Below are 24,187 nucleotides of genomic sequence, written 5' to 3' on the forward strand. Positions count from 1 at the left end.
AGTTACTGTAATAATCCATTACTGATAAAAAATCTTTACCTACATAAGTTAAGATATCTGCTGCTACTTTAAGAAATGGGACATTTGGTCTTTCATGTTGCATTAGTGGCTCTTTTACTACACTTTTACTGTATTTCAAACAAGTTTTACATTTTGAAACAAAATCCTGAACATCTCGAGACCAACAGGCCAATAGAAAAGTTTTCTTGCCCTAGCTTTAGACTTGTCAATACCAAAATGGCCTACGTGTAATTTTGATAGCATTTTGTGACGTAACGTTTGTGGAACAACAAGTCGATAATCATGAAAAATTAATCCTTGATGAACATACAAATTATCTTTAGATTGAAAAATGCTTTTATGTCTGGATTTGTGATAGATTTTTTATCCTCTGGCCAACCATCACCACAGAAATCAATGATTTTAGATAAAACCAAATCTTTAGAAGAAGCATTTCTTAATTCAAGGAGTCGTTCCTTAGAGATAGGTAAGTCAAGTTCAAGAGAATGTACAATCTCTTCCATTTCAGGATCATCTTTGACATTAGATTTGATAAATGATCTAGATAAAAGATCAGCAATAAACATAAACTTTCTTGGAAGGTATTCTACAGTGAAGTTATACTTTAGCAGATTTAGCTTCAGTCTTTGAAGCCTAGAAGACACTTTGTAAATATCCTTATTATGGATAGCTACTAACGGTTTATGATCACTTTTTACAACAATACGCCTCCCAAATACAAAATGATGAAATTTTGATAAGCTGTATGATATAGCTAAATATTCTTTCTCAATCTGAGCCCAACGAGACTCAGTTTCTGTGAGACTTCTGGAACAAAATGCAACTGGTTTGCCTTGCTGCATAAGACAAGCACCAATGCCATTTTGACTAGCATCGGTTTGTATTTCTAAAGACAACTTAGTTATTTTCGTTACTAAATTCTTGATTCTTGAAAATATAAGAGACAGATCTTTAGTCCAGTTAAACTCTACATTATTTTTAATAAGGCTTTTTAATGGAAATAGTAGCTCAGACAACTTAGGTAAAAATTTTGAGAGATAATTTAACATACCCAGTATCCTTAGGAGCTCTTTTTTGTTAGTTGGATCTTCAAGCTCCAAAATGGCTTTTACATAATCTGGATCTGGCCGAACTCCTTCAGCAGAAAATATTTGACCTACATAAGCGACTTCTGAAACTTTAAATTGTACTTTTGATCTGTTGAACTTTATACCAAATTTTTTGGCTCTACTAATAACTTCCTTGAGGATTTCATCATGTTCTTTCTCATCTACTCCCCCAATTATAATATCATCAAAATATATTCCTATTGGCAAATCACCAAAAATTTTCTCATTAATCCTTTGGAAAACTTCTGGACTAACATTAAGGCCAAATGGTAATCGATTGAAAACATATTTTCCAAAAGGAGTAATGAATGTACACAACTTTCTACTCTCCTTATCAAGAGGAACATGATAAAACCCTTCTTTTAAATCTAGCACAGTAAAAATATTTTTATCTCTTAACTTTAAACTAAGTTCCTCAACAGTAGGGATCGGATGTTGATCTAAGCAGACATATTTGTTTAAATGTAATGGATCTAGGTATATCCTTAATGCTCCTGTTGGTTTTTGTATAATCACAATATTATTGACCCATTCTGTTGGTTGTTCTATCTTGGAAATTATATCCCTGTTTTCAAGATCATCTAGTGCCTTCTTTAATTTTGGTTTTAATGTTTCTGGCACCCTTCTGCAGTTACTAGAATATGGAACTGCATTTTGTTTTAGTACTATCTTATATTTATATGGTATTTTTCCAGTACCCTCAAAAACCTCAGAATTTTTTGTTAAAAAATTATTTTTATTATTAACTTCACTAACTTGTTTTATTAATTCAAGTTTGAAACTGGTGTTTAATCCCAAGATAGGCATACTGTCACAATCAACAACAATAAATTTAATTTTAGAAAATTTTCTTTTTACCATACAGTCTAATATTACATACCCCTTAGCTTTTATTTTATTATTACCATATGTGTTCAACGATAGTCTATTTTTTACTATTTTATTCTCTGCTCCTATCTTCCTAACAAACTTTATGGGCAAACAGTTACAATTCGCACCCGTATCTATCTTAAAAGTGATGTACTCGTTATCTATTAATACATTCTCAGTCCAAATATCTGTATTCTTATTCTTAAACTTCACCTGGTCAAGTGTCACTGAATCTAAATATGGTGTGTCTGATTCTCCCTCGTTACTGCTATTCTCTGACCCACTCTTCTCAACATCAAGCGTTTTCTTCTTACTTCTAATGTTTTCCTTACCTTTAAATTGCTGCCTACTTTTGCAGCCCACTGCGAAATGATTTGGCTTTTTACATACTGAACAGGTCTTCCCGAAGGCAGGACAGTTTCTGGGACCATGTTTTGTCTTGCATTTAAAGCACTCATTTGCACTGCTACTGCTATAAGATTGATGATGCTTCTTAACTGCATCCACTTGTGTTGCATTCCCTCTTATATTCAGAACTTGCTTTTTACTTGCTTCTGAGGATCTACATATGTTTTCTGCCTGACTAAGAGTCAAATTTTTCACTCTGAAGAGCCTTTCTTGTACCTCTGCATCTAATATACCAGCTACTATTCTATCTCTTACCAGAGAATCATGCAATGTTGCGAACTTGCATGGCTTTGCTAATTTTTTTATTGCCGTAAGAAAGTTATCAAAGTCTTCCCCTTCTTGCTGACAGCGCGTGTTAAACTTGAATCTATCAAATGTCTCATTTTCAAAGGGCATGCAGTGATTTTCAAACTTTTCTATGACCTTATCATATTTTTTTTCATCTCCAACAATATCAAATTTAAAGGTTTGAAAAACCTCTTGAGCATCTTCACCAGCAATATTCAAGAATATAGCGATCTTCATTTCATCATCTTTACTGTCATAGCCAGATGCTTTCATGTATATTTTGAAACTTCATGAATTTTGTAAAGTTTTGACTTGTATTTTGATCAAACACTAAAGCTTTTGGTGGCTTAAATGTTGACATTTTCTTTTTATAATATTAAATTACTGCTCTACGTGAAATCTTCGCGTTTCTACTCGGTCTCGGCAAGCTTCTATCAGGGTGTGGCAGAGTTCATTAACCTCTAGCTACTGTTATTCATTTGTGTCTTATTTCAGTATAGTCTTATTTCCACCTTTTATCTTCTAGGCGTGATTTCACCTCACACCATGTTACATGTTTTATAACTTGTTAAATTATAGTCAGAACTTATTGAATACTATTTTATTAAGGAAACATATATGTTTTACAATATCTCTCATAAGCGCAGGAGTACCACTGACGTTTCTACTTAACGTCCGTTCTGCTGCCACCTAGTGGTCAAGTGTAGTTGATATAGGAGACCATACACTAGCCATCTAATGCTATCTTATGTAACAGTTTACACCACCACTACACCAACACTAACAATTACACTGTCTGACCCGCGTTTCAATAACCAAGTTATCTTCTTCAGAGACTGAAGGTAAAATGAAATCCAATAACTTGACTCACCTGTTTTATACTAAATTTTCCCACCAATAAGCCACCTCCTGCGAAAATTAATTCCAGTAGGAAAAAACTCCTTGACGGAAATATTCAAGTTTATTATCTGACTACTAAACTAAAGAGTGAGCTGTAAGGAATTGGCCCTTTATCCCTATTTAAGCTACTCTTACATCTAGCAATCTCAATGCTCTCAAATTTATCCAATAATTTGTTATTGTATACATTTTTCAACAATTTTCCATTATTAATATTTATGCAATGATCGTGACTGGCAGCGTGATCGGCAGTACCTGATTTTCCGGTCCGTCCATATTTCATAGCTATGGGTTCTTTAAACCGGACAGTAACGGATCTTTTAGCTACATCCTCAAATGTTGGATACAATGAAAGGAATCAGAAATACATCAAATTCTAGCCTAATTACTAAAGTGTCTAAAAATGGTAACTGTCCATTTCATAGGTGAACTTCATAGAGGGATATATTAAGTTGGTTTCTGAAATGAATTTGCTTACGTTTGCCTTCTTCTTATTTAATATGGCGAAAATATCATCCACATACCTGTACCATACCCTGGGAAAATAAAGAAAATCTTTACTGATTTGCTTTTCAAAATGACTTATGAATAGTTCAGCCATGAACGGTGATAGGCTTGAAAAATAAATCTACTAAGAATAAAAAACCATTAGTCAGTAAATGAGATCTGAATACTGTCAGGAGTTTGAAGAGGAAAGATTGTCTCTACTTGAAAGCAGATAAAGAAAAGAAAGTCCTTTATTGAGGATGTAGTTGTACTCAACGGTTATGAAAAAAGAATTGTAAATAGGTTAATCAATCGTCATAGGTTTAAAAAATCTCTATGTGAAACCACTTTTTTCCAAACTCAAATTAAAAAACAAGAAAAATTTGCTCTGATACTTTTCAGTCCTCTTTACACGAGAGGATGGAAAGAATATTCAGCAGAGTGGGTTTAAAATTGGTTTATAAATCCAATAACACATTAAAACAATTATTGGGCATTCCTGAGGATGAAATATCAAGTTCGGAAAAGAGTGAAATGAGCTGTGGTCATTGTGACCGAAAGTATATCGGTATATTGGACTAAGAGATCCGTTACTGTCCGTCAATTTGAATATTGAGTTTTGAATATATATATATATATATATATATATATATATATATATATATATATATATATATATATATATATATATATATATATATTTGGAAATTGGAACCAGTTGTTCTTAATAATAAAGTCAGTTTTTAAAAAACGTCTTCAGCGAAATAAAATAGGTGGCGCAGTCAGAAGGATAGTCAAACAGGCGTTAATGAAAATAACATTCGGTTTGTTTCCCCGATTAGTTTCTTAAGCTCTTAAGCTAGAGCTCTTAGCTAGGCGAATTAAGTAACCCAACTAGAAGATGTGTGTTGTGCTGGAACCTGGAAGAAGTAAGAGGATACTGTACGTTCTTGGAATGGAAAGGATCTTTCTTCTCATACTATATATGTTATATGTCTTATAGAGGAAATTCTGACACACAATATACTAAATTATACTAAAATTAAATTAAAATTAGCTCCATCAAAACTTTTTACCTTTGAGTAATTTGAATAATAAAATGTCTACTCTACAAATTCCAATTTTAGAAAAGAATGCTTGGATATGATTCCAGAATTCGATGACAATAACGCATTGCTTCCTAGATTTACCGAAATTTGTGAAAAATTAGTTAGCAAATTTCTCAATGTTATAGACGTAAGGGATTTTCAAAATGAATATTTAATTTTTTTAACAAAAAATTAAAGGTGAAGCAGCTATAATGTACAATAAGTACTTGTGAAAACTTAAAGACGTATTTTTGAATACTTATGCTGAAAAAGTGATTTTTACATACATATTAAATATAAGGGCTATCAGAAATGAAACAAGATAACGAAACACCTTTTGATTATCATAATAGAAATCAACATGTCTTGAATCTTCAAATTTCTTATCTCATCACACATTCCAATGTTAATGAACATAGCAATATGTGAACATGTAACAGAATTTATTGCATCTTTTCATTATTTGTTGTTTTATTATTAAAATTCAAAATGTGAGTGTCATTATGAGTACAGTCTATAGTGTAATCATAATATCATCTATTTACATCTATTATTTCGAATTTCATGATTCTAAATGTTGGCTTGCCGTTCCTTAGAGGAGAAAACAACAACTTTTTTTGGCTAATAGCACGAAGAATACTGAATACATCTCCCCCCGCCGATATTGTACTATTTCTAATATACTACGAGCTTTCGAGTGGAGTGGAGAGGAGAGGAGGAAAGGCTGTAATAACGTCGAAACTAGTAGTCGATGCTTTAGCAGGGAAAGTAGATGTTTTATCCTTTGAAGAACGGCAGAATACATTTTCGAAGCCATTGGGGATGTTAATATCGACGGTTAGTAGTAATATTACAAGTATTATTATATTATTGTTATATTATCAGTATTTTGAAAAATAGATCAAGAAAGAAGAAGATTAAAGTAATTTGAGTATTCTACAAATTTTAATGCAACTATGAATAATTTAACAATTATGAATAATTTAAGTGATGATTGCATATTTTTGAAATATAACAACAAAAGTAAAATTGATTTTTCTAATTGAAACAAATTTTCATCTCGATTTTATTTTTATTTTTTCTTTACTATATTCATAAAAATTCTAAATGTCAATCAATATATTATTGTTTTATTGAAAGGAAGTAATTTGAAAGTGGAACTTTAGTAGCAATTGGAAATATTATAAACAGCACCCGAAATTATTAGAATAGGATAGATAGTGAATCAAATTCTCATTTGAAGTCATAAATAAAATATAAAATCGACCACGTGTTGATATCTTATCACTATCAATGTTTTTTTGAAGAATTTTGAAGATTATTTGATTATTAAATTATTTCGTCTACGTAAGTAGTGGAGATCTAGCTCACTTCACTCTGTTTATAACTGTTTAATTTATATCATTTCCACTTGCTAAAGCGCTATTTTGGTGGTTCTTTTTCAGCTTTTCTCTCCGGTTCTCATTACCTCTATACTCGATAGAGTGAAGAATCATTTAAAAAATTATCACAACTAACAAATCTGCAAATGAAGAGGGGTCAGTATAGATAATGAAGCGAAACTAATTGTTTAATCAGATACATTGCCAAAAAAGTCAGTTTCCAAATTTTTGGTTAGTACTTATATTATCCGAATTTGGTTTGACACCTTCTGGGTTAACAATATTTCCCAAATAAGCTAGATCCCTCCTCCAACAATTATGATTAATAAACTTTTTTTTATTTTAAATCTTTTTCAAGTTGAATAACTATACAATAATTTTGTTGACATTTACGTTACTTTGATTGGTTTTTCACAGATGATTTTGAAAACTATTTCTTTGCAATAGCAGGTGTTACAAAGGATTTTGTGCTACCTGTATCAATCATAACTTTCAAATTTTGTTCAGGATATGTACGATAATTCCTTCTATTACCTACACAGTGTTAGGTTTGTTCTTTTTTTTCTATTTAGATTATATGTAGTGGAAGTAGATATTCTCATTATTTCTAATCAGTATGTACTTGTCAACTTTTACTCGGTATGTTTTCATCCCACTATTAAAATTCCAAAAATTGTGATCGATAATTTTGTTGTAAGTTTGGTCCGTTAACGCATTGATTATAATCAATATATGATAATGAATATTCAATGAATTTTTTGGGGTTGTATTATCATGCGGAAGACTTTTGTACTACTCAGTTCAGAGCTGGTATCATTCCCAATATCACAGCCTTCTGGCGTTGGCAAAGGTGTTTTTTGGTAATCCCAGTTTGGTGATGCCATCAGGATCTTAGGCATGACGCTGGTTGTTGACATAATAACTGTTCAATCTCAATTGCGAGATTCGCTTACTTGGCCAGCTTCCCCTGGTATTTGTTGAAAATATTCAGAGTGTACGGTATAGCGTTGTTGACAAGAAGGATTGAATTAACTCTTCTATCAACCACCACGATGTTAGGTCTGTTTTTTGTTACCTGTCTATTGGTGGTGTCCGCTGCTTGTATTTGTAGTAAGAATTGAAAAGACTGAACTTATTGCCCAATTTTTGGTGAATTATGTTATACACTTGATTATGCTGGTGTAGATGTCAGTATAAGCTAACACACTAGAAGCAGCTGTTTTGTGCTGGGTAGTCTCTTAGTGTTGGTCCTTGATAGCGACAATGAAGCCTTTGGTCTCTGGAATGAGAGTTCCGCTAGTGAACCATCTGTTGGTTGAGGTTTTTGGTGATTTCGACAGAGTAAACCTTGTTCCAGTTTAGGGGTGAGTAATATTTATCTGCATTGGATATGACATAATCCAATTAATAGTTGAGATTTCTGATTTCTTATGGAAGAAGTCACGTAGTTCCATTACAATTCGAGAGTGTAGGTTAACAAGTTCAACGAAGCCTTTTTCATCCTCTTTTCGGGTTAATATTGTTCTAATAGTGGACGACTTTGGGTGGTAGCTGTTGTTCTTCGTCATCATTGTTCATGTTAATCTCTGAATACCTTCCGTATTTCGTATCATTGAGCACGGTAGATAAAAAGTTCATTGCAAGGCTAAACCTCAACATAGTCGAGGAGTTAACCTGGTATATTCCCGTACGAATGGATATTTCGTTAGTATTGATAGAGTTTGAATCGAAATGCAGATATAGGTTTGTTCGCCATATTTTCATCGTTGTTTGAATGACAATAGTTGGTCAGATTCTGTAAATTTACATGACCTCCACAAGCCAGGAATGAAATACACTATCAAATAATTTCTTGTAATCGACGAAAGTATCACAGAGTCCACAATAATTTACTCTTTACACCTTAGGTGATCTCTTGCAACCTTTCTGTTTCTCCGCCAAGTTATTATTTTCCTCGATGTGCCTATAGATTTTGTTAGTGATTAGGTATCTTAAAAAAATGAAAGGGCACGTGATGGATCTGTACTGGATGGTGTCATCTGTCTGAGAGCTCTTTTGGAAGCATATGAGTGGAACCCAGTACTAAAAACGTTAGAATGTCTTCAAGGCTCTGTAGTAGGTGGGTAAATTGTTTGGCCAACTCTTCATGTATGCTTTCGTACGTTTCTTATACCATGTATGCAAATTTAGAATATAAAAATCATCATCATTTCCTTTCTTAAGTCAGGAAATTTCTATACTCAATGTGTAAATGTATTGCAATGTATTCAATGAAGCATCTTCCAAATTTTACTAGTAATTCACACTTCATGCCGAAATATTTACTGGCTCTTAGCTTTAAATTTCAGGTGAAGTACTGAACATCAAATATTTGTTTTGGAAGTCTCCTAGGTCTACTGTGCTATGAAATTTATTCACTAATTTTCAGAGGTTTCTATGAATTTAGGTAGTAAAGCATTTTCACCGTGGAATTCTGATCTGTAGCCATTTTGTGGATATTATTTTTACTGGCGGAAGTTTTGATAATTTGATATTTATTTTTTGGTTAATGTCACTTTTCGAGCCATAATCTTAATCAGAATCAGAGATATTAGAACTTTCTAAATAAATAAAGCAATTATTATCTCTATACGAGAGGTAGGTAAGGCAGGCACACTTAAATCATGAAAAGGACTGCTTTTACCATCAAGTTGAACTTAAAACTGGAATTATCAGTATCCTCTCAAAATTATTCTTCTTACGAGCTAACAACTTTCGATTTAAGTTACTAAGGTTCCCCAGACATTTTAATCATCGATTTAGTGAAGGAACATTGAATCAATATACTTATAGATTCCGCAAAATTTCACTGACATTTCTTTCTACATGACGGCTGCCCTGATCATTGTACATGAAGGATTACTGATTGGAAGAATGAGTGCTAGCACCCTGCTATATCCTCTTATAGGGAAGGATAACAAATATGGTTTATCAAAAATACTGTTGGAATGATAGTGGAATAATAATACATTTAATATAAATAATAAGTAAAATAACTCGCACACTACGATTAATCACCAGAGAACAAGTAATCAGCTTTTTGACAATCTCGAAAACTTACTGAAAAATATGTAGATATGAATTTTCCAAATTACTTCTATTTAATTACAACTAATCAGTGTTAAGTCAGTAATAATAAACCAAGTGTGTAAAATAGAAAGTCAGAATTATAGTTGATTATAGATTTCGAAAATTTGTGGGGCTTCTTATATGTTGATTTTAAACAACTTTTTTCAATTACTTTTTCCGTATTTGTCACATAAACGATATTCTAATGAAAAACATTTTTTTCAAACTGGAAGGCATAAAAGGCACTAAAGGCATAAATTTTTCAAGCAGGGATGAACTTCAAAAAATGAAAATTGAATTCGAGATTTTTTTATCTCTTACAAGAGTCATCCCATCTAACCGAGGACACATTCAATGCGCATTCAAAAAATTAAAGGAAAGCTCCATTTGATACTGTAGAGATGATATATACAAATCGGTTTTTTTGTAATTTTCATTTAGTTTTCACAAGTTATCATTTTATAAATCACAATCAACATTGTAATTTAATCGATTTGTGAAGAAAACCTACAATTTAATTTTAGGAAATGCAAGAAACCTTTGAGGAACGATTGGATTTCTCAGCTTATTTATTGACTCCAGTTCAAAGACTAGGAAGATATATTTTATTCTTGGAGAATATAGAAAAACAATTGAAAAAATTGAATTTACCTGTAGAACATGCTCAGAGTGCCATAGCTATACTCAAAGATGAAATGTCGAAAGGAAACGACTCTGTGGCGATTGAGTCTATTGAAAACAGTCCTATCAGTAAAATGGATTACGGATCATTCAAAATGAGAGAAAAATTCAGCATTAACAAGCCTAGAAAAGTGGATGCTATGGTTTTTTTATTTTCCCATGTGGTAGTTTTTACAACTTGTGATTCGGTAAGTAAATACTTATAAATGAAATTATGGAGATTTTATAGATTTCTATTTCATCAATAACATCACATTGCTTCATAGAGTCTTTAAGACAGCAAATTTTTCTTGAAAGTACGCTAAAAACACGGTCAATGAAACTGCAGTAGCAGTCTTTATTTGGCACCATTTCTTAAAGTTCGACTAATCATGGATCTATGCATACGAATCCAAAACTAAATAACAATCGAGTGTATGGGTCTTTCAAGACAAGCCAAATTCGACAGAAGTTGTTCGCTCACGAAACACTTCTAAGTAAATTGTCGCCTGTTTTTTCAGAATAACTGGACATGTAGCTACCGTTCCATTAGACCAACGTAGAACGGTCAATGCTGAATGGTACAACATAATTTGTTTGTTCGAAACAATCAGGGAAACCAATCGCAGAAGACGAATCATTCTCCACCACGACAATGCAAGCTCTCACACATCAGGTCAAACAAAAAAGTTTTTCAACAGTGAAAACATTGAATTGATGAGTCCACCCCCCGTACAGTCCTCGTTTGGAATCCAATGATTTCTTTTTATTCCGGCAGGTTAAAAATAAATTGCGAGTTCAACGGTTTTCTACACCTGAAGAAGTTGTTGATGCGAATATATTCATTATTTGTCTATCACAAAACTTAAGTAGCAACCATCGCCATCGTATTGATACCGCTCTGAATCATCAGCACGTTGTAGTTTTGGATCTACTGTGAGTAGTCGCAGTACCCACTTTGAAAAAAGCTGTCTCATGGTCGATTAAATATAACCAATTTGTGCACTTTTCATTTTTTTCTGGAATAAACACCTCAATTGGACCACCAGAACGTTCAACATCATCGGTGTCAGTACGACCACATTTAATTTCAGTAAGCGAATAACAAATAGTTCTTTTCGATGGAGCAGAGTACGGATAACAGTTTTGAAGCCACTGCTGAGCTTGTACAGTATTTTTAGCATGAAGAAGCAATGATAAATTGATACACGAAATTGTTTTGTATCTTTTGTTTTAAAAATAACAAAAGTAGTTCCACTTACATGACTGTCACTTTTTTAAACTAATCGAAATGTCATGAAATTTTACCCATACTCTTTTTAAAACTGGTACTTCATAAACGTCTTATGAAATTAACGATGTGTGTCAGTCACACGACTTATTGAGTGATATTAATATATTGAGCATACTGGTAGTATATATTATAAAAAAAATTGTGGCCTTGGGATTATATTTATTTTATTCGCCAGATCAGAATGTGACAATAACTGGCGACACAATTCGACTAATTTTTTTTACGAATGAAAAGCTGGTAATCGTGATAGAACACAGTATTTTTCTTCATCATATGCAGATGTTCTTCCGATATTAAAATGAACGTCGGATTACGTTTGAAGATATCCAAACATTCATTTAAATTTTCAATATGGACTATCTTCTGATCAGTCAGTATTAAGTAATGCGGCACCCACCTTACCGACAGTTTCTGTATATGTAACCTTTCATGCATAATATTCCATACCCATTTTTTGAAATATTCAATTTGTTCATTTTCTCACATACTCCTACTTCACGATCGCTAATCGCAAGTGGCACGTATTCTCTTAACCACGTTCGAAATAGTTACAATAAATGATGCTACCGGGAGTCCGATCATGCATTTGTAGCGTAATATTTATGTAACTTGACCTCGCTTTCTTTGATTGTTTCTCCTCGTAAAAAATTATGCTCATTTAATACTCAACATTATTTTCTCTTGATATTTACTTAATAACGAAAATTATTTTCTCGTCAAACCGTCATCGAATATCTCAAAAAATTGTGTTTCGAATTATTTTCATTGTTAAATTAAAAAGTTGAAATAGGTGTTATTTTCATCTTGCGCGTAATATACAAATTTTAAGTAAATTTTAGGTTTCAACAGTCAGATATTTTCTATGATATTTTTAGTTACAGAAACAGTTTTTTTTAAACTAAAAAGTGGTTGAACACCTTCCAATTTTATAATCCTTATATTTTATAAGCTATCTCACAAAAATTGATAGTATGAAAACCTATTCTCATTTTTTCTTTCGAAGTACATTATAAACCAATCATAACCTAGAAATGAAACATTTTGTATTATTGATTCAGCACTTCTGGGTTAAATTGTATGATTTCTGATTTTGAAATTGGAAAAATATGCTTCTTATTTCAAAAGACTTCCATGTTAATCAACAAATTTTTTCAGACTAAATTAGAAACATTTTATTATTACGATAGCATAAAAATGAATGACCTACGGATAGCCACTTTTGATGATCTCACTATCCACTTAACAGATTTCACCAAAAGTAAGAAGAAACAAAATTCATCGAAATATACATATGTATTAGAGACAAAAACAGAAAAAGTTTGGAAAACGTGGACGGAAGCAATCGAAAAAATGTTATGGGATCAATTGGTTAAAGTAAAAGGTATTATGGTTAAAAACCATGCAATCAAACTTTTGTTTTAGAGCACTAATTCATTTTGTATTTCTATATATAGTATAATATTGAGTGTTATGTTTACATTTACTACTATTGATAAACAAAGATGGTTGATTTGATGTAATAAAAAAAGTTTCATTTACAGAGAACTCAATATCCCAATATACTCCTAGAAAACAGAAAAATGTTGAAAAAGCTAGAACAAGATCTGTAGGTAAGTGGTGACATTGCATACGTACATAACAGTCTATACAGTTATTCGTCTCACCTGTCTGTGTGTTCAGGACAAATTCAAAAACATGCCATACTTCAGTTTTATCTTTTTATATCTGCCGTTTGTAGCAAATAAGGAAAACCAATCAATCTGACTTTTTGGGATATATAGGACTAGAAGTTTTTTCATCTTTCACTAAGTAAATATTCAATTTATTCTTCAATTTGAAAAATATAATCAGATAAATAAACACGTGAATAGAGAAAAAGAACTTATTACTAACTTCTCTGATGGAGTTACCTGTTGCCTCACACGATTGTAGGGATTAATCGTAAGATCATCTTATATCAGCTCCAACATTGAATACAATTGACAGGTTTCTTCTAGCGTCGTTGTGTCATCAAGCAGAGGCGAATATTAAAATTTTAGTTGCGCTACTACATGGTAATAGTCGACGACCAATTAGCTATTTATTTTATATCGAAGGTTTTTCTCAAAATAAAGTTTTATGGAATTAATTATAATTTGAGATCCTTGTTTCATTGATAAATATTTCTTATTCTTTTTTCCACAAGCCAATAGCTGCAGAGAAAAAATAAATAAACACCATAATTTAATTTTTTTTTTTAATTGAGTGGAAAACAGTAGAAATGTAAAATTTAAAATGATTCATTATAAATGCTGGAAGTGACCACCTTAGTCCTTTGCGGGTGCATGAACTTTTAAGGACGATAGGTGGTCTGAGGAAATTTTGTTATAGGTAAGACCCATCTCAGTTTCATTCGAGGAATCAACTTCTGAATTTTGTCGTATGAATATAGAAACAAAGAGGAATTCAATAAGTGAATCCACCGAACCACCGAACATATTTGAACTGTGCTATTTACACGTTCTAGTTCTGAAGAAAAATATGAGTCACCACTTTTAGAGAAAAGAAAAAACAAAAACATATGGATAAAATTAAGATCCAATGTGGCCAAGGTCAAAGGAAGGCTACCGAAAAGCGTGAAGGAGTCTACTTATTGTTATTACAAAGCATACAAGAAAGACTTTGTATATGGTAAGTCGGCAATTGAAAAAGACACAAATGATAAAAAACAAATTTCACCAGCAAACGCTAACTGAAATGCCGACATTAGAACAGAGAAGCACCTTGCAGAAAAAAGTCAAGCAACCAGAAATTGGATTAGCAGATTTTACAGTAGAACCATGGTGAGATAGCTATAAATATTACTTGTGGGAGAACTAATACCATCACAATTGCGAATAGCGTAACAGGAACATGATGTTTTGAAAAAGTTTATTGTAGAAAACACATTTTTCTTTTATTGTTTATGAATCGACCAATAGGTGAGACATCAACATTTACTTATGGTTGCTAGGTAATTTAATCATAGGGTGAACAAGAATTGTAGATTTATTGTTAGGTATATTGCAGGTACCTTCAGCAACCACCGAAGCCCTCTATAATAACATCTTAGGGCATAACACTCCATTTAAAGATAAAATTATATTTTTGCGGCTGATGAAGCAAGTGTAATGATAAGGGTTCACCATTCCCTATTACTTTTGTTGAAGTATGATATTCGAGATCTCTGTTTGATGAGGTACGCTTTATTAGAATTGTTAGAAATTTTTAGACTTTGTCTCACCTTTCTTTCCATAAATTAATGGTAAAAATGCAAACAGAAACTAAAAATATAAGTGCTTTATCAAAGGGTAGTAACAATCATTGAAACCATGATGGGATGCTACTTAAAAAGGGAATACATATTCTCTACCATTAAAAACATCGACGTAAAAAACCTCATAATTTTCAGAAAATATATGAAATTAACTCAGCGGTAATTGTTTCTGGGAGAAAATTTTTTATTGAGGAATTATCGTTAAGAGCATTTTGCTCTTATTGAGTCGCATCTCCGATATGCCCTTCCCTTCGGGGGGACGTGTGGTGTGACTCAATTTGAACGAATTTTCAAACTACAAAAGAGAGCTGTTAGATATTTACTTGGACTAAACAGCAGGGCTCATTGCAGGGACTTCTTTAAAAGATTAATATTCCTTTCTTATTCATTTTTGAATCCGCTTGCCTGATTCGCAAGCACGCTTTTCCAATTTCAGAAAGATCTTGCACGACTATCCACTTAGGAATGCGGAGTACGACCTTTACCCACTTACCCCACGTTCCTAATTAGTTGAGTGCTCAATATTTTACAATGCAAAAAAATGTACAATCACTTGCCAATTGAAATCAAATCGATATCATCCTTTCACGCATTCCCCAATAGTTTGGGGGCATATTTACTGGAAACTGCCTTCTACTATATAAACGACTTCTATTCTAATAATAATAATCAATTCCGGACATGCTGCATACTGGTTTAATTTTTGCTATGATCTCATATACGACTTATCTAATAATTATTACCTACTACTATTACCTATAAGTTTGTTACTCATTGTGGTTGGTTTTCTTTTGTATATTGAAATTTTATTTTATTTGTATCTTTATTTAGTTATTTTTATGTTTGATTTCAAGTTTTTCCAAGCTTTTGTCTACAAATTGTAACAATTTTTTGACAATGAAGCATTTCTCTCTCTATCTCGGAAAAATAGCCTTCAATTGCTCATTTATTTTCATTGTTCCGGAAGTAGCGAGAGTTTCAAAATATCAATCTCAATATGAATATTTGATCACTATACTTACCCCATCCCAGCGACATTATGAAAAAATATTTTCTCGGGTTAATTGGAATAGAACTAAATTAGAAATTTGGTTACAATTCAAAATTATAGACGGCATACTATATACTACAAAATTTACAACTGTAACTGTTATGATTTTCAAATTGATACAGGCTAAGTGGCTAAGTAAAATAAAAAAAAATGAGAATTAGTAGTTCTCCGTAAATTTATGATTATTTTTATAGATGAATTCCTATTTCAAATTCAAATATTTGTGTTATGATCCTATATATTTTATTTACTTCCGGTATATTAGGATAAATTAGTTGACAGGTATAGTTAAGGTTTAGATTTTTTATTGGATGTTTTTAATAATTTGTTCTCCTGTTTTTTCTACAAGCATCTCGATTAAATTCTGAAATGAAATTAAAAATTTAGTGATTTTTTAAAAAATACGAAAATAAAAATTTCACACCTACTGCAATGTACACGGACGGAAACGTAAGTTTATAGATCAATCCTTAATCCTTATCAACACAATAGTGCGTGAGTTACCAAAAGCATTTTATCTAGATTAGTTTAATAATTTTCATTCCTTAATTCAATTATTTTGAATAAAATATAAATTTTAACCTATAATAATTATAATAAAAATCCAGACACTAACCTATGCAATCTAAGTCTACGTCTAGCAAAAATGGATTTTGCTTGTAAAAGTTTTGTTTTAAAAGATTTATAGAGACAGATATAATTACGTGTATATATACATGTATAGATTTATGGCTGAGTTACAATTTCATTTGTTGCCTCTAGCATTGATATTAAAGAAAACTGCCAACCAATAATGTATACCGAAGTGCTAATATAACATAACTTATTCAGAATTGTAAAGAACTAAATAAATAAAAACAGTTTGATAAAATTTTCAGCCGCACACCGCAAAAATCAAGCAAAATCTTACTTCCTGACGGCAAAAACTGTCAAATTTCAACTTCTTTCTCCTTCTCTTTCGATTAGAAAAAGAGGAATATAGAAGTCATCGAAAAGGAGTGAAATTGTAGATTAGGCGTTAGTAATATTGTTATCGTTTGTGAAGTGTAACAAACACTCAACTTTTGTTCGTAAATATAATCAATTAAGTTTGTTGTTTGTTTGTTGCGATGTACATAGTAAACAGAGTTTTTCCTTCTTATTATTTAGATCAAAAAAACTACCTGGAACAGTAAAGCAATGGAAACATTAAAAATATACAAGTATTAAATGAAGCATCCACAATTTGTTCAAGAATCACTTCAATTCAATTATAAAATTAAAAATATACACTACATTTGATGCACTTAATCAACTATACTTTCTTTTTCAGGTGGATCAGTGTTTTATTGTAATTGAGGTGACTCTGGGGATTATGTTGTGCCAAATTAACATTAGTTAGGACTTGATCAATCTATTATTTATTTTATTTTGTGATGATTATATAATTTATATTTATTTGGAATACGTTAATATGCTATGATTATTTTACTTTCATGAAAATTGAATTATGTATTTTATCTAATCTAGTTTTTACTAAGGCCTTTATTGATACAAGTAGAACAATTATTATTTGTATGATTTCAAATCGTCTTGATTTTAGGTGTCTTCTGTTATAAACTTGGTTTTTTAATAATTTTTGTAAAAATAGATAAAAATTCTGACGTTTCGACTACTTTCAGTCTTTATCAAATGGCCATTTTGTGAATAAAGTAGTCTTGTATAAATTCGTAAACGTAGTTTCTTTTCTCCAATACAACAGATTATGGGACTAGGTAAGTGGCGTGATTGAAAATTTCTGATGTCTTTTGACGTCAATTGGAGACGAATCAATTCTTATTTATTTGAAAGTATGAGCGTTTACTCTTGTCAGATATTGACGATTTACATCCATTGGAGCCGATTGAGGTCGATTGTCACTTTATATTGATTCAAAATTTCTTATGTCTATTTTTTTCCAGTTGGCGCTTACCTTAATTGAGACTTCTACAGATTTTAACTCAATCCAACCATAAGGTTGGTAGATATGATTTGTTAAATATTGGTGTGTTTCATTTCGTTATTTGTGCATACGTATTTCCGATAATGGTTGAGCTAGCATATTGTTGATTTTATTTCAGTTGAACCTCATCTTAATCAAAACTCATCTAGAGTTTCAACTCAATCCAAAAATTAGTTTGGTAGATATGATTTCGTTACTATTTTTGTGTTTCATAACGATATTTGTGCATACGTATTTCCGATAATGGTTGAGCTAGCAACTTGTTGGTTTTTTTCCAGTTAGATATTACCTTGATTAAATATCCTCTAGAATTCCAACTCAATTCGATCATTAGTTTGGTAGATATAATTTCGTGAATACTTGTGCGTTTCATATCGATATTTTCACATACGTGTTTCCGATAATGGTTGAGTTAACAACTTGTTGATATTTTTCCAGCTGGACCCCACCCTATTTAAACCCCTTCAGAATTTCATCTCAATTCAATCAATAGTTTGGTAGATATGATTTTTTGAATATTTTTGTGTTTCATATATATATTAGTGCATACGTATTTCCGGTAATGGTTGAGCTAGCAACTTGATGGTTTTTTTTTTCTATTAGAACTTACTTCAATCTGAACTCCTCTAGGATTTCAACTCAATCCAATCATTACTTTGGTAGATATGATTTCTTGAAAATGTGTGTGTTTCATATAGATATTTGTGCATACGTAATTCAAATAATGGTTGAGCTAGCGACTTGATGATTATTTCCCAGTCAAATCTTATATCAGTTCAAACTTCTTCATAATTTCAAACCAAACCAGTTGATAGTTTGGTAGATATGATTCTTAGAATATTTGTATGTTCCATATCGTATGTTGTGCATACGTATTTCCGATAATGGTTGAGCTAGCAACTTGATGATTTTTCACAGTTGAATCTTATATAATTTAGACTTCCTCAGAATTTCAACTCAATCTAATCGTTAGCTCCTTTTCCGGTTGGAATTTACCTTAATCATGACACCTCTAGAATTTTAACTCTATCCATACATTAGTTTGGTAAATATGATTTCTTTAATATTTGTGTGTTTCATATCGATATTTGTGCATACGTATCTCCGATATTTCCTTTTCCAGTCGAAGCTTACCTTAATTGAGAGTCCTTTAGAATCTCAACTCAATTCAACCACCAGTTTGGTAGATATGATATCCTGAATATTTGTTTGTTTTATATCGATATTTTTGCATAATCGTTGAGCTAGAAGCTTGTTGATTTTTTTCCAGATTGATCCTACCTTAAAATAAAACCAACAACCTAACCAACTACACAAATATTCAAAAAATCATATATCCCCAACTATCGAATGTATCGAATTGGAATTTCTAAGAAGTCTTAATTGATGTGAGATTCATCTGTAGAAAAATCAACAATTCGCTAGCTCAACTATTATCGGAAATACGTATGCACAATTATACGATATGGAAAATCCAAATATTCAAAAAATCATATATACCAATATATAGAATTCACCTGGAGAAAACTCAACAATTCGCTAGCACAATCACTATCAGAAATACGTATGCACAAATATACGATATGGAACTACACAAATATACAAAAAATCATATCTCCCCAACTTTCGAATGTATCGAGTTTAAATTTCCAATAAGTCTTATTCGATATAAAATATTCATTGGATTGAGTTGAAATTCTGAAGTAAAGTTGTTTGATGGAAGATTCACCCAGAGAAAAATCAACAATTCGCTTGCTCAACTATTATCAGAAATACGTATGGACAAATATACGATATGGAATAACGCAAATATCCAAAAAATCATATCTCCCCAACTATCGAATGTATCTAGTTAAAATTTCTAAGAAGTCAGACTTGATGTAAAATTCACCTGGAGAAAACTAAACAATTCGCTAGCTTAACCATTATCGGATATACGTATGGACAAATATACGATATGGAACTACACAAATATTCGAAAAATCATATCTCCCCAACTATCAAATGTATCGAATTGAAATTTCTAAGAAGTCTTATTTAATGTAAGATACACCTGAAAAAAACTCAACAATTCGCTAGCTCAACCATTAGCGGAAATACGTATACACAAATACACCATATAGAACTACACAAATATTCAAAAAATCATATCTCCCCAACTATCAAATGTATCGAGTTAAAATTCCTAAGAAATCTGATTTGATGTAAGATTCACCTGGAAAAATATCAACAATTCGCTAGCTTAACCATTATCGGATATACGTATGGACAAATATACGATATGGAAATACACAAATATCCAAAAAATCATATCTCCCCAACTATCTAATGTATCTAGTTAAAATTTCTAAGAAATCTGATTTGATGTAAGATTCACCTGGAGAAATATCAACAATTAACTAGCTTAACCATTATCGGATATACGTATGGACAAATATACGATATGCAAATACACAAATATCCAAAAAATCATATCTCCCCAACTACCGAAAGTATCGAGTTAAAATTTCTAAGAAATTTGATTTGATATAAGATTCACCTGGAGGGATATCAACAATTCGCTAGCGCAACTATTACCGGAAATACGTATACACAAATATACGATATGGAGATACACAAATATCCAAAAAAATCATATCTCCCCAACTACCGAATGTATCGAGTTAAAATTTCTAAGAAATCTGATTTGATGTAAGATTCACCTGGAGAAATATCAACAATTAACTAGCTTAACCATTATCGGATATACGTATGGACAAATATACGATATGGAACTACACAAATATTCAAAAAATCATATCTCCCCAACTTTCGGATGTATCGAATTGAAATTTCTGAGATGTCTGATTTGATGTAAGATTCACCTGGAGAAGAACCAACAAGTCACTAGCCCAACTATTATCGGAAATACGTATGCACAAATATACGATATGGAACATCCAAATATTCAAAAAAGCATATATACCAAAATATTTATTGGATTGAGTTGAAATTCTGAAAAAAAGTTGTTTGATGTAAGATTCACGCAGAGAAAAATCAACAATTCGCTAACGCAACTATTACCGGAAATACGTATACACTAATATACGATATGGAACCACACAAATATACAAAAAATCATATCTCCCTAACTATCGAATGTATCGAGTTGAAATTTCTGAGATGTCTGATTTGATGTAAGATTCACCTGGAGAAGAATCAACAAGTCGCTTGCTCAACTATTATCGGAAATACGTATGCACAAATATACGATATGGAACAACCAAATATTCAAAAAAGCATAAATACCAAAATATTTATTGGATTGAGTTGAAATTCTGAAGAAAAGTTGTTTGATGTAAGATTCACGCAGAGAAAAATCAACAATTCGCTATCGCAACTATTACCGGAAATACGTATACACAAATATACGATATGGAACCACACAAATATACAAAAAATCATATCTCCCCAACTATCGAATGTATCGAGTTAAAATTTCTGAGATGTCTGATTTGATGTAAGATTCACCTGGAGAAGAATCAACAAGTCACTAGCTCAACTATTATCGGAAATACGTATGCCCAAATATACGATATGAAACTACACAAATATTCGATAAATCACATCTCACCAACTATCGAATGTATCGAGTTGAAATTTTTACGAAGTCTTAATTGATGTGAGATTTACCTGTAAAAAAAAACAATACTTCACTAGCTCAATCATTATCGGAAATACGTATGCACAAATATACGATATGGAACATCCAAATATTTAAAAAAGCATATATACCAAAATATTTATTGGATTGAGTTGAAATTCTGAAAAAAAGTTGTTTGATGTAAGATTCACGCAGAGAAAAATCAACAATTCGCTAACGCAACTATTACCGGAAATACGTATACACTAATATACGATATGGAACCACACAAATATACAAAAAATCATATCTCCCTAACTATCGAATGTATCGAGTTGAAATTTCTGAGATGTCTGATTTGATGTAAGATTCACCTGGAGAAGAATCAACAAGTCGCTTGCTCAACTATTATCGGAAATACGTATGCACAAATATACGATATGGAACAACCAAATATTCAAAAAAGCATAAATACCAAAATATTTATTGAATTGAGTTGAAATTCTGAAGAAAAGTTGTTTGATGTAATATTCACGCAGAGAAAAATCAACAATTCGCTAACGCAACTATTACCGGAAATACGTATACACTAATATACGATATGGAACCACACAAATATACAAAAAATCATATCTCCCCAACTATCGAATGTATCGAGTTGAAATTACTAAGATGTCTGATTTGATGTAAGATTCACCTGGAGAAGAATCAACAAGTCACTAGCTCAACTATTATCGGAAATACGTATGCCCAAATATACGATATGAAAGTACACAAATATTCGATAAATCACATCACACCAACTATCGAATGTATCGAGTTGAAATTTTTACGAAGTCTTAATTGATGTGAGATTTACCTGTAAAAAAAATACTTCACTAGCTCAACCATTATCGGAAATACGTATGCACAAATATACGATATGGAACATCCAAATATTCGAAAAAGCATATATACCAAACTATTGAATGTATGGAGTTTAAATCAACAATTCGCTTGCTCAACTATTATCGGAAATACGTATGCACAAATATACGATATGGAACTAAACAAATATTCAAAAAATCACATCTTACCAACTATCGAATGTATCGAGTTGAAATTTTTAAGAAGTCTTAATTGATGTGAGATTCACCTTACTCAACTTGCCACGTCTTTTCTTCTGGATTGCACGACGCAGATTGTTCAATGTCTCACAATAAGACGATGCATTGATTGCCTCATTACGAGGCCGAAACTCCACTAGCAATACTCCTTTTCTGTCCCAAAAAAATGTGCACATGATTTTCCGGACAGAAATTGCTTAAACTTCACTTTTTTGGGTGATGATGAATGTCGCCATTCCATGGATTGTTGTTTCGATTCTGGTGTAACGTAGGCCACCCATCTTTCGACATCAGTAACAATTTGGTGTAAAAAATCTTCACCTTCATTGTGGTATCGCTCAAGGAAAGTCAATGTATTGTGTAAACGTTGGATTTTGTGCAAATCCGTCAATATTTTTGTAACCCAACGTGAACACAATTTCCGGTATTTCAAGTTCTCGGTCACAATGCGATACAAAACACTACGAGAATATTAAGGAAAGTAGTAGCACAATGATGAAATTGTAAAGCGTCTATTTTCTCGTTCCTTTTCGTCCATTTTCTGCACCAAATCTTCATTAACGACCAAAGGACGCCCACTCCGTTCTTCATCATGCACATTTGTGCAGCCATCTTTGAATGCTCTCACCCATTCCTTACCATTCCATTACTCATAATGTTCTGTCCGTAAACTTCACAGATCTCACGATGGATATCAATCGGTTTTACGCCTTTAGCACTAAGAAATCGTATAACAGCCCGTACTTCACAATCAGCGGGACTCACGATTGTCGGAGGCATCTTAAACACTCAGTAAACAACGTACACAATGAAGAATCAGACTGTAATGGCGTCAGTGCGTAGACAAGAGATGTACGGTACTTACTTAAAAAATATGCCTCGTATCTGACAAAACTAAACGCTAATACACTCAAATATATAAGAATTGATGTGATTGGACTTCAATCGGCGACAAATACCCTTTAAAAATTTTCAATCAACATAAAGAAACAATTAACCTCAATTGACTTCGATTGATTTAAATCAAATGTTTACGACACAAATAAACGCTGAAACACCCCAATATATATGAACTGATGTGATTAGTCTTCAATCGGCGTCAACGGACTTCGAAAATTTTCAATTAACATAGGTAAAGGGAAAATCGACATCAATTGGCTTCGATTGATGTAAATCCAATATATCTGACACGACTTAATGCTTATACCACCCAATATATGAAAATTAATGTGATTCGACTAAATTCGGCGTCAATAGACTTCGAAATTTTTCAATTGACACACATTCGACCTCAATTGGCTTCGAATTGTGTAAATCGATTATATCTGACACAACTAGACGTTAATACATCCCAATATAAGTATTGATGTGATTCGACATCAATCGGCGTCTATAAACTTCGAAATTTTCAATAAACATTAAGTGACAATTGACTTGAATCGAATATATCTGACACAACTTAACGCTAATACACCCCAATAAATGAGAATTGATGTGATTTTGATGTGATTCGACTTC

At 32.0% G+C, this 24,187-nt stretch overlaps 1 protein-coding gene across 2 annotated transcripts in view; it reads left to right on the top strand.

Moving 5' to 3' along the window:
• LOC130896666 (uncharacterized) overlaps positions 1-17,674 on the top strand; it is a 30,627-nt gene extending 12,953 nt beyond the window's left edge. Inside the window, exons 6-11 of one of the 2 annotated variants that reach the window (XR_009059598.1) lie at positions 10,185-10,529; positions 12,770-12,995; positions 13,156-13,224; positions 13,985-14,606; positions 14,663-14,831; positions 17,273-17,674. Coding sequence is in view for 1 of the 2 variants with exons in the window: in XM_057804914.1 (XP_057660897.1) it covers positions 10,185-10,529; positions 12,770-12,995; positions 13,156-13,224; positions 17,273-17,298 (666 nt within the window). In the remaining variant the exon portion in view is untranslated. The remainder of the gene's footprint in view (positions 1-10,184; positions 10,530-12,769; positions 12,996-13,155; positions 13,225-13,984; positions 14,607-14,662; positions 14,832-17,272) is intronic. The other variant, XM_057804914.1, reaches the window with a different exon arrangement.
• The last annotated feature ends 6,513 nt before the right edge of the window (positions 17,675-24,187 follow it).

This window comes from Diorhabda carinulata, chromosome 7 (assembly GCF_026250575.1).
Source record: "Diorhabda carinulata isolate Delta chromosome 7, icDioCari1.1, whole genome shotgun sequence".
Taxonomy (NCBI): domain Eukaryota; kingdom Metazoa; phylum Arthropoda; class Insecta; order Coleoptera; family Chrysomelidae; genus Diorhabda; species Diorhabda carinulata.